The sequence below is a fragment of the Panulirus ornatus genome, chromosome 67, assembly GCF_036320965.1.
Source record: "Panulirus ornatus isolate Po-2019 chromosome 67, ASM3632096v1, whole genome shotgun sequence".
Lineage (NCBI taxonomy): Eukaryota > Metazoa > Arthropoda > Malacostraca > Decapoda > Palinuridae > Panulirus > Panulirus ornatus.
The window spans coordinates 2698710-2722189 of NC_092290.1; the positions used below are offsets into that span (position 1 = coordinate 2698710).

Genomic DNA, 23480 nt, shown 5'->3' on the forward strand with positions numbered 1-23480 from the left:
GAGAGGCAGGTTTGAAGCAAATGGCTTTCCCCTCCTCACCCTAATCTCTGTGAGGGACGGGTTCTATTCGTGTAAACGTTAATTTTCAAAAATTTCAGATTTTTATGAGATTATCTTCGTCTCCCAGGCATACCAACCCTTCCCAGTGATCTGGTACTGCCAGCCCCTCTCCAAACACGCCCTTTTTGCATGCCAGAACTGTAATATAAACATATTACTTCCTTGCTTCATTGTTAATCACATTCGCATGTAAGGTGCCGTATTGAGGGAAACTGGCATCCACCTGCATGTCTGTACTAAGCCTTAATTTGTATATTCTAGACCTAGTATTATGTAGACCTAATATATATATATACGCACTTGCAAAGCACAGATTTAAACTCTTATGCCTAAACATCGATTAACTATACAGCATGTTATGATAAGGTTGTAAACTCTTAACTATTTTGAGCATGCCGTTGTAAATTGTGGCTGTTTCCTTATATTTAGTAAATTACATTACGTAGACGATGCAAGTCATATATCTGTTGAAAGTATCCCTCTTGTGGCCATTGGTGGAACTAGCATGTCACTGGTCAGACTGGGTGACCTTGCCTCGCCTTTGACCTCTGACCTCTCACACAGGTCTCCGGTCTGAGTAGAAGACCAGTTCAAAAGCAATACAGTAAATGAGGAAGGCAGGATAAACCCTATGTAAATTATGAATGTAAATACCCTTCGTAAATTATGGCTCCGAATATCCTGTTAATTCCATGTTAAGTTACGGATGTAAATATCCTCTTGAGTCCCACCGTTAACTGTGGGGTTTACATACACTGTTGATTCCCCCATGAATTGTGGGTCTCCATACCCATGTAATTCCTCTATAACTGACGGGTTTAGAGCCTTATCCGAGTTGTGGATGTGGATCCCATGTAAACCAGGGTTGTAAATCTTTTGGACCGAGGGTTGAACCATATATTGTGATCACCCAGTGAACTGTGTGTAACCCCCTCCTGTGAATAGCAGAGTGTTGATTCCCCCTGTAACTCAAGTGTGTAACTCACCATATGGTTCACGTGTTAATCAATTACAATCATAATTAAGAATTTTTTTTTTTGTGTGTGTGTATAAATTTACTCTTGTAAATGGAGAGCATTGGCCCATCTTGTGTATCATGGGCGTAGTTGATGATCATAATTTGACGATTCAGTATCTTCTTGTCTTGTTTTACCTAAATTTGATGATAGGTGTAGAGTTTAAGATGGTTGCATGTACTTAAGGATGATTTTACGTACGTTTTGTATGAGACGCTGCGTTCAGTCTTATGTCTAATGTTTAACATTTTTTTTTCTATTATCTCTCCGTCTTTCATATCCATCCACACCCTTCTTCTGTCACCCTTGTCCCTTCCTTCCTTGGCCCACGCCCCCCTCACCCTCGTCCTCCGGGCGTGGCTCCTGCAGGAAATCGCCGTGCGGGAGCTGGAGGCACACAAGAGCCAGCGGGACCAGGTGGCCCAGAATGTGGCCAACCTGGAGAAGCAGGCTAACCACCTCCAGGAGCTGTACAGACGCCATGACGACCTCCTGGGTGAGTGTCGCACCCTTGTCCCCAGGGCAGGTTCCTGGGTACTCAGAGTGGGTGAGTCCATAGCCATCCAGGGCGAGTCCTGCCTGAGTCACTCTAGATGAGTGATTCGTGTGGTGAGTCTGACGCCTTCAGAGGGACGACTCACACGGTGAGTAGAAAGGTCGCTGGACGAGCCTCCTGTGTGACCTCCAGTGTTTGTAAGCACGTCGAGGTCATCTGTGGGTAAGTGGAGACCTTTCTTTCTTTTCGTAACTTGAGGTCATCTAGATAAAAGCCCAAGTCCCCTGGATAAAATCCTAAGGGTCAGGCCAAAGGCCAGGACATTATGTCTAAGGGTCGCATTTTCGTCCTCATGGGTTGACACCGTCGAACTCAAGGGTCGCACCGTCGTACTCAAGGGTCGCACCGTCGTACTCAAGGGTCGCACCGTCGTACTCAAGGGTCGCACCATCGCACTACAATTCCTAGCTCCCTCCAAACTTCCCTCCCTCATAAATCTAGAATTCCTAGTTCCTCCCTCACTCCCTCCCATGCTGTGGTCCTTCACTGTCTGTGACCAAACACACTTCGTGATCGCGTCAGGCATCATAGGAATTCTCCACCTTCCCTTACCCCTCCCTTGAATCTAGGATTGCCTTCTTTACCGTCCACCAGTCTCTCCTGTCTCCTCCCCCACCCATCGCCCCTCCCGTCTCATTCCTGATCCCAGGAGAAGAGATTCATCTCGTGATAAGTAGAATCCAATCACACGGGTCGTCAGGGCCTCCCGAGCCGTGCTCACGTGTTCTATAAACACTGGCTTGTTCGGGTGGTTTCCCGTTTTCTGTTCGAGTAATTACTTATTTGTAACTAGATTTTGTACTGTTGCGAGAGGTGGGGGGCAAGGAAAGGGAGTCTTACACACGCGTGTGTGTGTGTGTGTAGACAGCCTCATCTTCTACCATCTTCACACACATATTTCCTATTAGTTGGCGTCACACATTATATCGTTGGGGTCAGGTCATCGTGGGCCAAGGGTCATCCCATATGGTCGTTCCTCAAGGCTCACCATGGTGTCTCTGCGCCAGTGTCGGGTTCTCGCGGATGATAACGTGTCAGCATAAACTTGAAGAAGCTTTGCTGATATAAGTCAAAAGTCTCGCGGTAATCCATGCCAACTTGGGATTTGAAAACAGTCAGTTGTGAGGGAGACAGTGTATACGATGTGTCACAGCATATTTTCGGCATAGGGTCAGCATATAGCATAGTATCAGGTGGGTCAGCATACAGCATAGTGTCAGTGTGTCAGCATACAGCATAGTGTCAGTGGATCAGCATAGTGTCAGTGGGTCGGTCAGTCAGCATACAGCACAGTGCGTCACCGTGCAGCATCGTGTCGTCGGTAAGTATACAGTATAGTGTTAATGGGTCACCATACAGTATATAGTGTTTATCTTACAGCATAGTATGGGTAGACGAGCTCACAGTATACTATCAAGCAGGTCAGCATAATGTAAGCATGGGCGTTTATATCTACTGTTTCTGTTGCACAAAATATTTTTATATGATTGCTTTTTATACGTAAAAAAAAAAAAAAAAGAGATAAATATTGCTGTAATATTTCCCTTCTCCTCAGACCGCTTGTTCGGTGGGGAATACGGCTCTGTGGCCGAGAACCAGCTGGAGGCCGAGCTGGACGAGCTGGAGGCCCACCGGGCCAGGATTCTGGAGGCCAACTTCAAGTGGAGACAAGCGCAGATGATGCTCGAGTATGCCTGCAAGCAACTGGCGGTGGCAGTGCAGAAGTGGCAGGACCTCCCGACCATACCCACTATGTGAGTGTTTACTTGAGTAGGGTGTAGGCACACTCCTTAATTTGACGCGCTCGTCCAAGGAATAGAGATAGATCTATTTTTACTGTCTTTACGCAGTCTTACCTTTCATGAGAGTTATGTCTCATTATAATTTCTTACTTGCGTTATATATACTACCAGAGTAAGTGTAGTGGGTGACCAACAAGCGATTATTAAGTTATCATTTATCCCTTATCGCTATACTCTTCCTCACTATTTCTGTGGTACCACACACGCGGGGGATTTCCAACACCACCACCACACAGCCACACAGCCGTGCGTGACAGTCCACTAAGCCTCACCATATACCACACTTACGACACATCAGCGACACACTTATTGCCACACCAACACCACACTTCCTACCTTACCAGCTTGCCGGACTGCGAGTGTCTGGTGTGAGGAAACACAGACACAGCATTGTTCCCACGCCAGCTGTGGAGTGCGATGCTGTCTCCTGCTCCTACTCCTCTGGCTGTACCACACTCCACCACCACCACCACACTCTAAACTCCCCCCCCCCATTAACCACCAGCTTAACGAGAATTAGATCCATCACTGAATATCTTACGTTATATATGCAAAGCAGTATAACGAATCCGTCGTGACTTACAGTTTATTGCTTTTACACCACGGGGAAAATAGGGTAAACACTAGAGAAAAGAAAATGGATATAGTTATCAGATTTAGGTTGAAACAGCAAGAGTTAATTATACTCATTTCGCATTGTGTTGAATATGGTATGAATTTGAAGCGCCAAACCAGATTAGGTGGGGTGATGCAAGCAAGCTCAGCTGGCACACGTTTCCTGCCATTATTCTCTTCGTGCTTCTGGGGCAAGTGTGAAAAATTAATTGACCTTTGGCGACGGATGTGTGGAAAGGTCAAACACACTTGGTGGAAGGTTCGAGAAGCTAGGTCGAGAATTCCCATTGGTCGATGCGTCTCGGAATATGGTCGTCCTTTGTCTTGTCATTGGTCAGTCTGTCGCGTCTGTCTGATTGGCCCGTCTCTCGCGTCTGTCTGATTGGCCCGTCTCTCGCGTCTGTCTGATTGGCCAGTCTGTCGTAATGATTGACAGGGTATATCCAGAGTTCTGGGATTGGCTGTAGATGATTATAGAACGGAGAAGAAATGAGTAGTGATGGTACTAGTGGTTACGTTATTAGTTGAATATCGGCCATACTATTCGTAATAGCAGTAATTAGTAATGTCATCGAAACCTGTAACTAGGACTGTACCTATTTAAAAGACGCCACTCTGTATAACGGTATTTACGTAATAACATTCGTTATTTTTCGGGGCTCAATTTTCTGAAGAGAAAAACGAGAGGCGGGTTGAGCATCCGGGTTCACTCTGTGGGATTGGTCTATCGTTAAGCCTCAACCCATTCTCTCTATTGCCTCTCCCTCGCTGAGATACCTCGTTTTCTTTTTTGTTTTGTTTTTGTTTTTGAAACTTTAAAATCGCGTGACCTAAATACTGCGATATTTTTGTGCGTTAACGAAGTAACTACGAAGACACGGTTGTGATATTAAAGTTAAGTCTTCATTTGCATATATCTTGTGATTTTTGTTGTTCTTTCAAGTCTTCTTAAATCTTTCCTAGCCCAACTCGCTGCCTCATTGGTTGCCCCGAGCGGCAAGACTATGACGTCATTCGCGCTCTGGCCAATACAGTTCCGCGCGATGATTGGCGTCGTTTTGCTCGCTACGGGACGGGAATTTCGCCCACAGTTGTCTAAGTTTTTTTTTTCTCTCTCTAACTTGTTGTAGCACTGTATATTGCCGGTAGCTGCTGTTACAACATTGCGCCGGTGTTGTAGAAGTGGATCATGGCTCTTGCATTGTGTCCCCTCGCTCTGAGAGACACTTACTAGGTATTATCAATACATTTCTAAACCATCGTCTTATTTCAGTTGATATAACTGTAGCCATGGTGCATCACGATTTGATATTCATTGTTTCATGTTGTTAGAATTTGTGGTTTGGTGTCACACACACACACACACACACACACACACACACACACACACACACACACACACACACACACACACACAATAGCACCTTATTATGAGCTATATATCTTTAGCGAGAGAGACAAAAAGGAATATTTTAAAAAACCCTATTTGAGGTAATGGATCATAATTTGCGTCACATATCATTATAGCCGAGTTATGGGATCATAGCCGAGTCATGGGATCGAATCGGACGAATTATTTAGGTTGACGTGAGGGTAAGTTAGTGATGCAGACATATTAAGTAATGAGTTTCATCACGAGAGATAGGGTAAACGCATGTCGTGTGTGTGTGTGTGTGGAAGCTTGGCAGTCTACGTCGTAGTGACGAAGACACGGAGGAAAAACCCGTCCATGAACCGAGGCGAAAACATTGCGTTGAGCTGTGCTGAACACATGTCAGTTCCAGATACACCCTCGTGATCATCATAACACTCCAGGGGAACTCACATGATCATAACCCAGGGGAACTCACATGATCATAACCCGGGGAACTCACATGATCATAACCCAGGGGAACTCACATGATCATAACCCAGGGTAACTCACATGATCATAACCCAGGGGAACTCACATGATCATAACCCAGGGGAACTCACATGATCATAACCCAGGGGAACTCACATGATCATAACCCAGGGGAACTCACATGATCATAACCCAGGGGAACTCACATGATCATAACCCAGGGTAACTCACATGATCATAACCCAGGGGAACTCACATGATCATAACCCAGGGGAACTCACATGATCATAACCCGGGGGAACTCACATGATCATAACCCAGGGGAACTCACATGATCATAACCCAGGGTAACTCACATGATCATAACCCAGGGGAACTCACATGATCATAACCCAGGGGAACTCACATGATCATAACCCAGGGGAACTCACATGATCATAACCCAGGGGAACTCACATGATCATAACCCAGGGGAACTCACATGATCATAACCCAGGGGAACTCACATGATCATAACCCAGGGGAACTCACATGATCATAACCCAGGGGAACTCACATGATCATAACCCAGGGGAACTCACATGATCATAACCCAGGGGAACTCACATGATCATAACCCAGGGGAACTCACATGATCATAACCCAGGGGAACTCACATGATCATAACCCGGGGGAACTCACATGATCATAACCCAGGGGAACTCACATGATCATAACCCAGGGGAACTCACACGATCATAACCCAGGGGAACTCACATGATCATAACCCAGGGAACTCACATGATCATAACCCAGGGGAACTGACATGATCATAACACTCCAGGGTAACTCAGAGAGGTGAGCGAGGTTAAAGCAGACGTAATAGCAGGAACTCTCCTTCACGTATATACCATGTCACTGTAGCTACGGGGGTGAAGTGGTCCCTGAGTGTCAAGGCAACACCTGGCCCCTCCCTCACCCCACACCAGACGCCACACACACACACACATCATTCGTGCGCACTCAGTCATCGCTGATGTTTCGTATGCGCGTATCTGGATCTCGACGATTATGTGGTAATGTCGCTGCCGAAAAACGTTGAGAGGGTTCCTTCCTCACAGGAATGAGTGAATTTGGTGATATTTCTTGGTCTGCTGATGAGCAGCGCTGACCTCACAACGTTCAAAATGAACTAAGACAAGTTGTATGTTAGAAAGCTCAGTGTGGAATCACTTTGTTTGGCGATGGACGCTTATATTTCGCGCTACCTGACGTGACCATTGTGGGTAGGAGACTTGTACGGTTGTGATTAAATTGTCTATGTGACTCTTGTCGTCTCCTGGTAACCTGCAAACCATTATGGTAATGATAGGTGTACAGTGACGATGCTACACCGGTCAAGTACATATTAGAACGCAAATATGTAGGTCACGAGAGTACTCTATCGATCAAGTACATATGGGAACATAGATATGTAGGTCACAGTAATACAAGTGTGTGTGTGTGTGTGTGTGTGTGTGTGTGTTTTCCCTAGAACAACAGAAACTCATGGCGGTCATTAGGGGCTCCCCACAGACACAGACAGACAGACAGACACACACACACACACACACACACACACACACACACACACACACACACACACACACACGTCCTCCTGGATATTTCAACATGCAGTTAAAGACTCCCTCTAGATGCATTTACCGCCAGTTCTCATGAGCCATAAACGCAAGAGAGCACCGCCAGGAGGAGGAGGAGGAGGAGAGGAGGAGAATCACACGTGTGATGCATGGAAATAGAGAGAGAGAGAGAGAGAGAGAGAGAGAGAGAGAGAGAGAGAGAGAGAGAGAGAGAGAGAGAGACTCAGAATACACCTGAACCAACCACATGACACAGTATACAGATATCATAACCCGTCTCCACGCCTGATCCCGTTTTCTTTTTGAGAACATAGATGAGATCTCGGGTAATGTTTGGTAATGACTTATGATAATGTTTCAGAATGATCATTATGAAGTTGATGAATTATGAAGGTGAGAGCGAACGATTTTCATTCTTAAATCTTAAATATTAACGAAAATAAAGAATGTAAAGCGAAAAAAGACGATATATGAATATCGATTTATACCCAGCGAAGTGACAGATTTTAAGAATTATTTCACTAAAATAATATTTGCTTTCTATATAATCTTCCTGTGTACGAAATCTATATTTGCATATCAAGTGTTTTTATATTAAAGGCTAAAGCTTAACCCCCAAGGGTAATATTGAATGGGAAAATATATATTTTGGCTGTATCTAAAATTTGTATAATGTTTGTTTATGAAAAGTAAAAAGTTGAATGGCACCATAATCTTAAATATATATATATATATATATATATATATATATATATATATATATATATATATATATATATATATATATATATATATATGAAAAATGTATCGGTTAGAAAAGTCACTTGTATTTGGGTATTTATATTAGAAGAGGAATTAATATCATTTGCATTACCTCTCTTGTTTATAAGTATCTTGTACTAACCTATCACATACCAAAATATTGTGTATATGAAACTTAATAGATAAGCTGATGTAAGAAATATCAGAATTATGGAAATGTTTGTGACATTTCATGTTAACCAGAAAACATTACGGTAATGTTTATGATTTAGGGAGTGGACACTAAACGCCCACACTTATCAATTAACACTGTAAAAGAAATCTAACCTTTTCAGCGTGGCTGTTTGAAGTGTGTGTGATGATAATCCATTCTCATTCATAGTGGTCTAGAAAAAAAAGACAATTAACACATTGAAATATTATCTGTAAGCCGTCTTTTCGATATATATATATATATATATATATATATATATATATATATATATATATATATATGTATATATATATATATGTATGTATATTGTCCATGTTGATTTGCGATTAGATTGAAATTATAACGGCTTAGAAAACGGGGTGTTAGTGACATAGAAGACTTGTTGTTGTTGGTGAATAAGTGAGACATCGCTAATGTTAGTAGGTGTCCCTCCTTCCTTCCTTCCTTCCTCGGTAAGAAAACTCATTACCAACTTAAATTGCTCTTCGCATGGAGGAGTTGTGTCTTGAGATGTGTGTGGGGGGGGGGGGAAGCGGTTAGTGATGTGTGTGTGTGTGTGTAGGGGGTGGGCGGTGAGGGATTTCGATTGTGTGTTGTGGGGGCAGGGGAGAAGAGTGGTGGGGGGGTGTTGTTAGGGTGTTGTGGGAGAGTTGTGCGGGTTTAAAAAATAAATTAAGTGACACACTCTGCGGGTTTATCGCCGTACATGTTGCACAACCACATTTGGATAACATAGTAGGAGAGTCTACGGACACACACACACACACACACACCCACATTTCATTGGCGGTTTATAAAATGTTTGTAAGCCTGCCAACCAATCAGAGATCACCAACACCACAACGTCCTTGGTTGCCCTCCTGATCCACACTTTACGATCAATATAAATTACTGCCAAAAAAAAAATTTTTACCCTAAGCAACGAAGATTAGATAGAAATATAATGAAGTAACGATTTCAAATGTGAAAGCATAGTTACACACACACACACACACACACACACACACACACACACACATCCAGTAATTTTCTCACTCTGGTCGTAATTTTGTTCACACTGGTCGACAACGCTGCTGCCAACAATTTGTCACAATTGAGCAACCAACTTGAAGTATGGCTGTGGCCTGTACATCGCCTCTTCTTTTACCGTTCTATCTATTGTACAAGTGGACGGTCTCCTCTGACGATATGGGTTCCTCTCCCTTCGACAGTCGCGATGTGTGGCATGTTGTTTGGAGGTCGAGGTCAGAGTCACCAGCCGTATATATGCTTCATAACTGGTCGTGCAGGTAGATTACACGTCGTGTCACCTGTTAATTAGTAGCGACAACGACAGCTTCCTCCCCCACCCACACCCAGGGGAGAATAGTTGAAGTGGGGGGGGGGGGGGGCGCGCGCGGGGGCGATGGTTCAGGACCAAGGGGATCCGCCACACGCCCCGTGGTGACCCCCGGAGACCATCCTACAGCTCTTGCATGGTGGCGAACAGACAGTCTCTCTCTCTCTCTCTCTCTCTCTCTCTCTCTCTCTCTCTCTCTCTCTCTCTCGTGATCACGGCCCCCGCGTCCATCCTTCTCAGGGGACAATGCCCGTCCTACGTTGCCGGGAAGGACCCCTCTGGACCGGGGCAGTGTCGTGGGCGCGAGACAGCAGTTGGAGGGGGGCGACATCTCTCTCCTCCACACATTGATAAAACCTTTTTTTCTTTTTCTTCCTTTGTAATTCGTTCGGAAGCCAAGATTGGCACATAAAGAAGGGCGAGGAAGAAAGGAGAACGGGACTATAAAGACGGAACAGAGGTGAGAGAGAGAGAGAGAGAGAGAGAGAGAGAGAGAGAGAGAGAGAGAGAGAGAGAGAGAGACAGAGAGAGAGAGAGAGATTGCGTTCGTTCGTGCGCCAGCGGATTCTCTGTGCCCGGATGTGTAGTGGCCTCTTCTGGGCTTGGGCAACACTGCCACACCTAAGAAGATAACCACCTGGTTCAGCGTCTGGGGGTAATTAGCGGAAGTGTTCATTATCTTCCTCCAGCAGCAGCAGCTGGTGTTTACTGCTTGCAAGTGTTTTATTGCCTTAATGAAGACTCCGTCTCCCACTACCGACCCTCTCCCTGTTCCTCATCCTCGTTTTCTTTATTTCGTATATTATCCTTCGTTATCTCCTTTGTCGTCATCATCCTTCTTATCGTTTCCTTATCTTTTCTCTACTACAATTACGTCTTTCTCTTCCTGTTTATCCTTTACATCCTTGTGATATCATCTGTTCCTCTTCCTTTATTTTCGTCTTATTATTTCCATTTTCCACCTCTTCCACTCCTTGTGAACCTCCTCTCCTGTTCGTCATTATCATTTCTTCTCTTCCATCTAGTCTGCCTTCCCCTGACAGCTCCATCCTCCTCCTGCAGAGACCTGGAGATTAGGTACAGCGTAGCGGCGGAGACACGCAACAACCTAGTGGCGGCCGGCCAGAACATCCAGGGGGCGCAGCGTTACCTGGACAAAGTGGAGTTCCCCTACTGTGATCCAGAGGAGGTCCAGACACTCAACAAAGTAGGTACATGTGTAACTCTTCCGTTCACTGCACACCTGGCCCCCCTCCCTCACCCAAGCAACCCCCTTACCTCTCCACTCAGAACACAGTTTCCCTGTCTCTCACGCGTGGAGGAGGAGGAGGAGGTGACACAGAGGCATTGCAGGAACTAGGGGAACACAGCAGACCCGCGCACCCGGAGGATGTATGTGGTGGGTACGAGACCCAGGTGTTATGGTCGAAGACCAACACACCCACAGGTAGTAAGGATGGGCGGAGGCCTAGGAAGGTCTCGTATCATGGGTGAATTGAAGGTCGGGCATTTCCCACCGATGCAGTATTATTGGTGGGTCGTTCAGCCACAGGCGGTCACGAGGCTAAGGCACAGTGGGTGTTGGAAGGCCCCCTCACCGCTGTGATGTGTGCGACGCGATGATTAGGAACTTGAGAGGAGTTAGGTATAGTGTGGGAGGTAGAAATGTTTGCCCACTAGTCGGGGTTTGCGCGTCGCTCTCACCGCACTGTGTGTGTGTGTGTGTGTGAGAGAGAGAGAGAGAGAGAGAGAGAGAGAGAGAGATGGAGGAGGGGGGGTTTCTCCACTAGAGTTTGCTTTCTGTTTGGTCCTGTTATTGATTAAAGCAACAGAGAACGGAAGTTTACGGAATGGCCCTAAATGGTCGAGGCGAAAGACGAAAAATGATCCAATCAGCTAATTCCAGATTTTGAAATCTTATAATTTTTCATAAGGGGTTAGAACTCGTCCTTCAGTTAGATAATAGTAAGCGTAAGGGACAAATTTTACATTTCTTTTATTCAGTTAGAGGACCCATGAATCTTTCTTTGATCAGGTAACTATAAGGTCAGATTTCTTGACCCGGCCAATAGAGGTCATCAGGTATACACGACCTCGGTGGAACGCTAGCAGGTTAATCACTTGCCCTCGGTCACTTTTAAGCAACAAACTGGGGGGGGGGGGGGTAGTTCATCTAATTCCCTGAGGTTCCCAGAATCTTAAATCTAACAGAAAACGTATGGTCAGCTTTGACAAAGACAAATTCATGTTTCAAGATTTTTGAAGATTTGTAATTTAGGTAACTCAGGGTAGGAATTGTGTGTTAAGGATTTTTGATGTTTATAAAAAGATTTACTGAATGTTATTTTTAAACAACTTTAGGTCCAAGGTAAGATATTGAGAACTAACAGGAAGAATTAGAAATTTTAGATTCACTTACACGAGTTGGACTTAGATGGAAAATTAAAAACTAATAATTTGAAATTGCATGATATTGTGTGTGTGACTTATATACAGTTTTCTCACTTAAATGTTAGTTGGAGAAATTAAAAAGTATATTCCAAGACTTTAAATTGCATGATAGTAACATTATGCCAGGTGTAAAATCATCTTGTATATGTCTAAACTGTAAACTAACTTTGTCACATTCACTGATGTATGGTTTCTTGTCTGGTGAGCTTCACATACATTGTAAAATTTCATTAAAGTCTTCAACAGCAGACACACACACACACACACACACACACACACACACACACACACATTTATATGAAACAAATACATTAATACCTTTTTTGTACTGTCTATCCTTGTTAACATCCCTAAAGTAACTGTTTTACCACATCAGGGGAATCATGGCACATATGTTCACTTGCAGACTTGACATTTTTTTTTGCCTTAACTGCCTGGCACGACTGTATGCCCCTGGGATGTGATGGGTTGACCTTTGACCTAACCCCTCAAGGGTAAGGTTTTTGAAGGTCATGCCGTGAAATTAGTCGTGCTGAGGTGCTACGGGGTCAAGACAGTATAACCAAGAAATTAAGTCACCAGTTAATGAACTAGTTACTAGTTAAGTTACTCTATAACAACCGGGAAGCTAGTTGATGAATATATTTACATATCACAAGTTTCAATTTTCTGCACCGTACACACCGTTTTCTTTAATTGAAATTTCCTTTCGCTCTATAGATTATTTATTTTTTCAAGGCTAAGTATTTCAAGCAACACGACACCCTTGTTTTGTTTGTTTGTTTGTTTTTGTCATACATTAACTGTACGGTGAATTTTTGGTTTAATCTTACCAGTAATATATTTTCTTCGCTCAGGTAGCAATATTCTTGCGTAATTGCTCCTCATTCGCTATGAAAGTTAATTATTTTTTACTTTACCACCTCCTTTTTATTTATTCATTTAGGTGAAACATATATTACAAGCTTTGGAAGCATAGGAAGTCTACATTTATCGTACAGGGTATAACATTATGAATATCATCTTACAGCTCAGTTTGGAAAGTTTTATCCCATGGCCGGGTACGCCCAACATGGACTGAGACTGACAATGTTATCGTGAGATTTCTCAATATTATGAGATATCTTTATCTTTTTTTTTTTGTCTTGCTTTACGCTATATTTTCTTAAGCGCTAGAATAATGGGAGTTTCAAATTTGTTCAGATTTTATAAATGCTTTACCGCTCACTTACGATTTTTCTCAGACATTTGTAGAGGATTATTGTTTATTTTCGCTGTACTACTGTGTGGGACGTTTATTAATATACCTAAGTAATTCCATCTGGTACTATGTTAAAGTAATTAATGGTCAGAAGTAATCCTTAATTAGTCGACGCGAGTGTGTGAGATAAGCACAGGGCATCCGTCTCGTCTAATGAGCTCATTCATAAGCAGCTGTTGCTCTGGTAACCTGTGGACAGGAGATTTAAGGTGCGATTCTCGTTTTCTACAAAAGGATCCACAGGGTTTGGGGTGGTTTTTTTTTTTCGTTTTTCCTTTCCATCTCTCCTACCTTACGATCACCACTCGTTCTCGTGTTCCATGGCATTGCCGCGCCACTGAATAATATAGCAGTCTACCCCCAAACAACAATAATGATCATGTCATACAGTGGTAGTCACGCATCAATAAAACCGCTGCGCAAAAGTTGGTAACCCTACTCTCAAATTCTAAACTTCACCAAATGTTAAGCCTAAGGACAATATTGATATACCATCGTATCCTAAGGCCAAATATTAATACATCACTTTACGCCGGACAGTATTAATTATACGTCATGTGTATCTTAAGTGCTCACATTGCGTAAAGACAGGATACACACACCGGGCTTGTAATTACCATACTTGACACGAGTCTGACGAACATAACGCGTGTACATACACCTACTACACCATGGTAATAGGCTGGGTACCTTGAATCTATAAATACAAATTATACAAGTATACAGATGATGTCTACTAAACTAGCCAGGTATGTCGACTCCCCAGGAACACTGCCTCTAAATACACACAACGCCAGCATGTACGTGATATACCTTAGGTATGTTAGACCCAGTTTCCTTACTCAGTCACCACGCAACACCAGTATATACACGGGCCGTACACGAGAGTAGCAGTAGTTGTGTTGAAGACCAGTAACGTAACAAACTCCCCACCAACTCACTCCCCACCCCACATATACACAGCAAGGTGGACCCTCCAGGACTCAGACAGTGGACCACCTCGACCCCAGCGCTCGCCATGCACAGAAAACGGTGCGTGTCTGAAGCTGCCATAGAGTAGCGGAGGGATGAATAGTCTTCCCTCTCATCATGTGTTGTTGTTCCGCATGTGTGAGAGTGAAGGTGGGGCTGTGGGGGCCTGGCTTGTTGGGTTGTTTTGAAGTGTGGGGTTCGGCTGACCCTCTAGTTGTGTTGATGCTTGAGAGGTGGAGTTTTAGTCTCTTAAACCACGTGATCTGGTCAGTTTTCATTACCCCAGCTTTATACGCTGCCATGTGTACCTGCCTTATATTTGTTCTTATTGTTTGTCTTCATTTATTTACATTTTTGTTTTGGTGTAGAGATGGTTTTGTTATGGCCTTTCCAAAGTCACATATAGATTTACGTCTTTTTTTTTTTCGTCATTTTTCTTCCCTTATTTCCACACGAGGTTAACTTGTCAAAGGGGTTTTCTTCATTATTCCTCTTCTTCCTCCGTCTTTATTTTCTTCAAAAAGTTTTCTAGATCTTCTTCTCCGTCTGCACACACCCGCCTGTTTCTCCCTGCCCCTCGTGCCACATTAAACTGCTCTGACGTTACTCACTGTTACATGTAATGTGAACCACCAGCTTCCTCTTGTTTGAACCGGCTGCGTGAATCGTAAAAACCCATCTGGTTCCGACATCTGCACGAACTTTGTGACTCAAGAGTCGTAAGAACCATCTGGTCTCGTCATTTGAACCAGCTGTCCGAGTCAATAAGAACCATCTGGTGCCGTGGTATGGACGCGGAACGCAGCTAGGAATTCCCTGGCTCGCACGCCGCTCGCGGAGCCATTTGCATCACGCAGTTTATTCTGTGCGACGCCACGAAATCCTGCACTCCTGCAGATCAACACATGGGTCGCGATCAAAACCGCGTCTGCTCCCCGTTCCATTCACTCGTCTGCAACAGTTTTACACCACTTCACTTTTACCTTTGTACGTCGGGCATACACCAAGGAATACACATGAGAGGGAGATGGCGAGGGAAAATGTCAACACGACAAAGGGATTCTTACGTTAATGATGAGGGCATGTATATAGCATGTATGTGAATGGATGTGTAAATCTTGTAAATTTCACTGAAACACCAAAACAATCTACGGACGGAACTCCGTATATTTCAGTAACTCAGTATATATTATTGGGGCTTTAATATCCACATTTCACCGTCAAAATAATTAAAGAACAATGGTTATGTATTCTTTCACCCCATATTTTATTCGATAGAAAGTCTTCACTTACCAGACCACATTTTCTTTACAAACACCTCAATCCACCTAACCTAATTTTCACTAATATGACACCAAGTCTATGGAATTACTGACCCATATTTCACTTACTAACCTATCTTTTTTTTCTTTTTTTAACTTTGAGAAAAGTGAACATTGTATTTTGGAGATTGACTGTGTCATGTCCATAAGAACGTGATGCTTAGATCCTTGTTTAACGGTATAGCGTCAATAGTTATACAGGATATACACACACACACAGACACACACACCAGCTCCATATCTTTAGTAAGAGTTTTTAAGTTGATAAGGATAATTATTCGTGTCAGTCTGTTCAAATTATTCCAATACCCTTGATATGCGTGTCCTTTTGTGGCATTCCCTGCCGCCAGTCATTGATTTGTACCTTTTAAAAAGTATTCCTTTCTCAGTAAATTGAAAAGATGTATATATTTGTGATGAGTTACTGATTTAGTGTCTTGATTATTCTTCTCTCTCTCTCGTGCGTGTGTATATGCTATCTGTTCCTAGAATGTAACTTACCATCGTTATAGCATCTGTAATGGATCGACTTTTTATCAAGTAATGCTTTGATCTTGTTCACAGTGTAAGGTAACAAAAATGAATATTCACAGACGTTCGGTCCCACATGCTTGCGTCCTTCAGTAACTCTTCTCCATCTTCCAGTTACATTTGCGTCACCAGGCAATACATCGCCTCACTCCTCACTCAGCACCATAGTGTATCAAGTAGAAGTATCGTGTTCCTCACTCCCATCATCATCAGCAACTCATGCATGAGACACCTTAAGCTTTCTTGTATTCACTCCTCATCTCTTGTGTGTCTCCCATTCCAGTAATTGTGCTTCGGTAGATTATAAGTCATGAGTACTTTTTGCTGTAAAGATTAAAATTTATTCATAACAGTCCCTTCTCCATGAATGTGTTGTGGGTAGCGCCACAGAGGACAGATCCCACGCGTGTATAAGGGTTAGCTAATTGTGAGGACTGCACACATCTAGAAATCTAAATCAAAAAATCTGCCGGATCTCTACGTTCCAGTTGTTGATATAGAGAGACACAGACATTTTGACAGACACATACAATACCCAAACCCCCTGGGAAAAGTTAGATGTTGTTTAACTTACTTTCTGACGGCCAGCATCATGTCGTGCTCTGGCTTTTTAAACAACGTTGCGTTTAAAGAAGTCACCTGTTAGCTTATACCTGTACACATAAGTTTAAATTGTTTGTGGTATATTTCATTAGGACAAATACATTGTAACACTACCACCAATTACATACTCGGCTGTTACTTACTGTAAGATCATAGCTACCGGGAATTGACATCAATTGAATTCTTCTCTTCTGACTGAGTGCGTGGACACAGAGGGTATATGGAGTACATTGTTGTTGTCCTGTGTTCCTTTTGTCTTCAGGTATTGAGATTCTGCTACTTGTTGATAATGTTCTCTGAACACACTCGATGCTTGAAGCTGCAGTACTGAAAGCCTCTTTACAATTTAACCTTATGTTGGATCTGGTAGACAAAGCCAGACACGACAGGCTAAACATCTCACAAGACTGTATGTAACCCGGACGGTGTGAAGATCCTTGATCGCCTTTGTATTTCCGATTTCTGTTTTATATTGTTTTCATCATCTTCAGTTTTGTGGTTATTGTTTCATTCATGTCAGCCGGTTTACTTTATCACTAATGAGATTGAGGTGAGGGAACAGGAGGGGGCATGGAAACCGATCTGTCTCCTCGTAAGTAAAGTTTGTAGGTGAATGAAAGACTTTACATGACTGATCGGTTTTTCCTTCCTGCGCGCCTCCTCCCGCGGCTGTTTCACACCCCGGCCTCCCTCCCACCAAGGTAAACCATTGCCTGTCTTTTAGAGAGAGAGAGAGAGAGACCGTCTTTTGGTGAAGTGTTCAGCTATTCTTAAAAGTTATTGTTGTTTAAAGCTAACGTGAAAGATCTGAATTCAAACATTTTCATCCAAGTCTTATCAAAATACAGTTTACTTATCGAAGCTGAGGAAAATAATATGGTCACTTCACCTCCAAGATGGCTACTCACTCCAGTTGCACTACACATGTAAGTCCAGTATTTAGCACCCTCCACAGTGTACCACTTCATTAAGATATGTGCTTGAGGTGTTTGGTGTCAGTAATGCATCTTCACATAGCCACACTGCCACTGTAGTAGCTTCCTTCCTGTAAGCCTGTCACTCTCTGCTGTGGCCATTGTGGTCCAACTCGGCTCTGCAACTCCAGGTAAGGAAGGGATGGTAATGCTGCGAAAACCTCACTAGACAGACTTGTCTCCGTGAATATTATTGCACGTGGCTCTCGTATCTGAATTAGGACAAGTCTGTCTATTGAACTTAAACAGCGTGCGTAGTGATCGGCTGAAAAGATTAAAATACGGAGCAGACGTCTTGTTCCACACAGCGCGATTGGGATTTTTTTTTCTTGAAACGTTCAACTGCTGGCTAAGTTAAGCAGGAAATCCCGACCACGCTAATCCTGTTGCTGTAATGGCCTCCTTAACCTACTGAACTTAAGTGCATAAATTATAATTCGCTTAGGTGTGCATGAAATGTAGCGAAACTACTGCATGGTATGCATGTGTAGGTCTTCCTTGCTTAGTGTCATGTGCAAGTTGATTTCTCTTTCTTATATATACATATACATCAAGGATTTTTTGCTGTGATTTGCTACCTTTTACCCTTGTGACTGCTTTAAAGCAATAGTAATATAGTTTATTGGTATATAGCATAGTTGTTGAAATTTATAGGCTTGTTAACTTTAAGAGTGCTGAGGTGTAGATCAAACTTTGGTTGAACTTATGCATGAGATCAATACCTTTAGTGCGTGAGTACATATTGTCAAGTGTGTGGCGTTAATCCCACGGTAGCTGCCACCACGCTAACCCCACGACACATGTCTACTTGTTAACCATACTCACACATTACCTAGTAACCCCGTCCCACCCACCCAACACTGGTTACTCAGTCATCAGCACCTGTCTGTCTCTTCCCCAGCAGGCCACAGAGTACGTGTTCACGGACATGCAGATCCCAGACCGCCACCAGCACGCCCACGCCTGCTACTCCACAACCCACAAGCGAGCTAACGCTCTCCTCCAGTGGTTTGACACGGTGGGTCTCTCTCTCTCTCTCCTTCATGACTCTGTCCATTTCTCTATCGGTTGTGTATGCTTCTGTCTAGTTTTTTTTTTTTTTTTTTTTTTTTTATACTTTGTCGCTGTCTCCCGCGTCTGCGAGGTAGCGCAAGGAAACAGACGAAAGAAATGGCCCAACCCCCCCCCCCCAAACACCTGTACATACACATGTCCACACACGTGTATACATACCTACACAGCTTTCCATGGTCCACCCCAGACGCCTCACATGCCTTGATTCACTCCACTGACAGCACATCAACCCCTGTATACCACATCGCTCCAATTCACTCTATTCCTTGCCCTCCTTACACCCTCCTGCATGTTCAGGCCCCGATCACACAAAATCTTTTTCACTCCATCTTTCCACCTCCAATTTGGTCTCCCTCTTCTCCTCGTTCCCAACACCTCCGACACATATATCCTCTTGGTCAATCTTTCCTCACTCATTCTCTCCATGTGCCCAAACCATTTCAAAACACCCTCTTCTGCTCTCTCAACCACGCTCTTTTTATTTCCACACATCTCTCTTACCCTTACGTTACTTACTCGATCAAACCACCTCACACCACACATTGTCCTCAAACATCTCATTTCCAGCACATCCATCCTCCTGCGCACAACTCTATCCATAGCCCACGCCTCGCAACCATACAACATTGTTGGAACCACTATTCCTTCAAACATACCCATTTTTGCTTTCCGAGATAATGTTCTCGACTTCCACACATTTTTCAAGGCTCCCAAAATTTTCGCCCCCTCCCCCACCCTATGATCCACTTCCGCTTCCATGGTTCCATCCGCTGACAGATCCACTCCCAGATATCTAAAACACTTCACTTCCTCCAGTTTTTCTCCATTCAAACTTACCTCCCAATTGACTTGACCCTCAACCCTACTGTACCTAATAACCTTGCTCTTATTCACATTTACTCTTAACTTTCTTCTTCCACACACTTTACCAAACTCAGTCACCAGCTTCTGCAGTTTCTCACATGAATCAGCCACCAGCGCTGTATCATCAGCGAACAACAACTGACTCACTTCCCAGGCTCTCTCATCCCCAACAGACTTCATACTTGCCCCTCTTTCCAGGACTCTTGCATTCACCTCCCTAACAACCCCATCCATAAACAAATTAAACAACCATGGAGACATCACACACCCCTGCCGCAAACCTACATTCACTGAGAACCAATCACTTTCCTCTCTTCCTACACGTACACATGCCTTACATCCTCGATAAAAACTTTTCACTGCTTCTAACAACTTGCCTCCCACACCATATATTCTTAATACCTTCCACAGAGCATCTCTATCAACTCTATCATATGCCTTCTCCAGATCCATAAATGCTACATACAAATCCATCTGTCTAGTTGTCTGTGTAATTATTTGTAAGTTGCCACACCCTTCTCTTCATGAAACATACAACTACAAATTTGGTGTTACTCACGGAGAATATTTACATCAAAGGGTCTTTGGCTCATGCTGTTACTTAGTAATAATGATGATAAACTGAAAAATAAAGTGGGAGTTTGTTCTCTTCTGGCAGGTGATCAACACGACCATCATGAAGGACCTAAACGACATCAACGAGAAGGTCAAGGCCAAAACCCTCGAGCTGCGGCGGGAGCGAATACGACTCATCCAGGATAAGGTCAGTGGAAATGACAGAAATACGCACGATCTTTGGACGATAGTTTATGATGGGCAATAGCAGTATACCTGCTGTCCTCCTTCCCTACCAGCACACAATATCGCTCAATGCAACTGCCTAATGGAATTAAAAGTTTGGTTAATGTAAGTTAACGGTTCAACTGTAATTACTAAAATGATTCCGTGGTCTGAGAAACACGGCCTTTAAAAGCCAGCGTATTTGACAAAAGAGGAAAATGATACCTGTGCAAGATCCACCACCATAAAATCAATTTTGAACGCGCATGTGACTTAATCTAAATTCTGATCATATATTCAGCTCAATTTACATTTAGAGCGGCAACTATGCATTCATATGGCAATAAACGAAGGTGATATTGGCAGGGGCTTATGCTACGGTTTGGAGCGAGAGAGTGGCATTCTTTAGGATGCCGTGAATATTAGATTGGTCAAGATATCAAGCTGAAATAATGTAACATTTTGTTTATACGTATTGCTGGCAACAACGTAGGTAGGTAGGTATATATATATATATATATATATATATATATATATATATATATATTTTTTTTTGCACATTCGCCATATCCCGCATCAGCGAAGTAGCGTTAAGAACAGAGGACTGAGCCTTAGAGGTAATATCCTCAGTTGGCCCCCTTCTCTTCTCCTTCTTTTGGAAAATTAAAAAACAGTAGGGGAGGATATATATCAAGTTATGCATTTCCAACACATGTGGTATCGAAATATTGCTTTCTGGCAGTGCTGTATCCCACTCAGTAACAGATCCATCACATGAGAAAGTTAAGCCGGTGTTCAGCATAATCATCGCCATGAAAATACTCTATTCAAATTAACTATTTTACACAAGTTTTCATCTAGTGGAGATAGCTTCAAATAGGTGCGATTCTCCATCATAATAGAGCCGTAAGTAAAGCAAACAGCGTCTGTTTTTGATAGTGGATGTATGAATCCCGTTAGGAGTTTATCACCTCTAAATTCAAGGAGAAACAGGTGGAGCTAAAGCCATCATAAAATATGGGCTCGTGCAAGGTTAAGGCCTGGCGAATCTTCTGTTCAAGGCAGTGTCGAGTGAGGGCTGTAAGGGATGGTGTGCGCGAGGCCCCTCTCCTGTAGCTGCACCATTTAGACCGAGTCGTGGGGTGGTGGTGGAGGTTGTGAATGATTTTGGATATTTTTGCATCCCTACCGCTGTTCAGTTCCCCCCTTCCTGAGTTAACCATACCAAACCCAACCATCTGTAAGCTAGCCTTACCTAACCTGATTTAGATGAACTAAGTACGTAACATAGCTAGACTTACTTAACCAAGCTGTTTAGTTAAAGCATAACCCAACCTAACAAACATCTGAGCAACAACACAACGCAACCGAACGTAGTGTAATATTACCAAAGGTTTACCAGGAAACCCGATTTTCGTTATACCCGACACTGCAGAAGCCTCCGCCATGTCTGGGCGATAGTAGGTGGAGGCACATGCCCTTCCTTGGGGATGCTCTGTATGCATGGGAGGAACTCCTTCGCTGCTCCCTGGGGATTCGCTGTAGCCGACTGCGTGGGTGTGTGTGTGTATATAGGTACATATTATACACAGGTGATGTTGACGAGCCAGCTGGTGTCGCCACCTATATTGAAAATGATACACGCACAGCTGGTTGATGGACAACCAAGGGAATGTGGGAAATGTGTGTGATGTCTCCATGGTTGTTTAATTTGTTTATGGATGGGGTTGTAAAGGAGGTAAATGCAAGAGTCCTGGAAAGAGGGGCAAGTATGAAGTCTGTTGGGGATGAGAGAGCTTGGGAAGTGAGTCAGTTGTTGTTCGCTGATGATACAGCGCTGGTGGCTGATTCATGTGAGAAACTGCAGAAGCTGGTGACTGAGTTTGGTAAAGTGTGTGGAAGAAGAAAGTTGAGAGTAAATGTGAATAAGAGCAAGGTTATTAGGTACAGTAGGGGTGAGGGTCAAGTCAATTGGGAGGTGAGTTTGAATGGAGAAAAACTGGAGGAAGTGAAGTGTTTTAGATATCTGGGAGTGGATCTGTCAGCGGATGGAACCATGGAAGCGGAAGTGGATCATAGGGTGGGGGAGGGGGCGAAAATTTTGGGAGCCTTGAAAAATGTGTGGAAGTCGAGAACATTATCTCGGAAAGCAAAAATGGGTATGTTTGAGGGAATAGTGGTTCCAACAATGCTGTATGGTTGCGAGGCGTGGGCTATGGATAGAGATGTGCGCAGGAGGATGGATGTGCTGGAAATGAGATGTTTGAGGACAATGTGTGGTGTGAGGTGGTTTGATCGAGTAAGTAACGTAAGGGTAAGAGAGATGTGTGGAAATAAAAAGAGCGTGGTTGAGAGAGCAGAAGAGGGTGTTTTGAAATGGTTTGGGCACATGGAGAGAATGAGTGAGGAGAGATTGACCAAGAGGATATATGTGTCGGAGGTGGAGGGAACGAGGAGAAGAGGGAGACCAAATTGGAGGTGGAAAGATGGAGTGAAAAAGATTTTGTGTGATCGGGGCCTGAACATGCAGGAGGGTGAAAGGAGGGCAAGAAATAGAGTGAATTGGAGTCATGTGGTATACAGGGGTTGACGTGCTGTCAGTGGATTGAAGCAAGGCATGTGAAGCGTCTGGGGTAAACCATGGAAAGCTGTGTAGGTATGTATATTTGCGTGTGTGGACGTGTGTATGTACATGTGTATGGGGGGGGGTTGGGCCATTTCTTTCGTCTGTTTCCTTGCGCTACCTCGCAAACGCGGGAGACAGCGACAAAGTATAAAAAAAAAAAAAAAAAAAAAAAAAAAAATATATATATATATATATA

At 43.5% G+C, this 23480-nt stretch overlaps 1 protein-coding gene across 8 annotated transcripts in view; it reads left to right on the top strand.

The window, feature by feature from the left end:
• synr (BH3-only protein sayonara) overlaps positions 1 to 23480 on the top strand; it is an 86713-nt gene that overhangs the window by 52845 nt on the left and 10388 nt on the right. For 6 of the 8 annotated variants that reach the window (XM_071659192.1, XM_071659191.1, XM_071659194.1 and 3 more), the window contains 6 exons: positions 1446 to 1572; positions 3188 to 3386; positions 10889 to 11033; positions 14502 to 14570; positions 18845 to 18958; positions 20537 to 20641. In XM_071659192.1, the coding sequence (XP_071515293.1) occupies positions 1446 to 1572; positions 3188 to 3386; positions 10889 to 11033; positions 14502 to 14570; positions 18845 to 18958; positions 20537 to 20641 (759 nt within the window). Of the gene's footprint in view, positions 1 to 1445; positions 1573 to 3187; positions 3387 to 10888; positions 11034 to 14501; positions 14571 to 18841; positions 18959 to 20536; positions 20642 to 23480 lie in introns of all 8 variants that reach the window. The other 2 variants (XM_071659196.1, XM_071659197.1) reach the window with 2 other exon arrangements.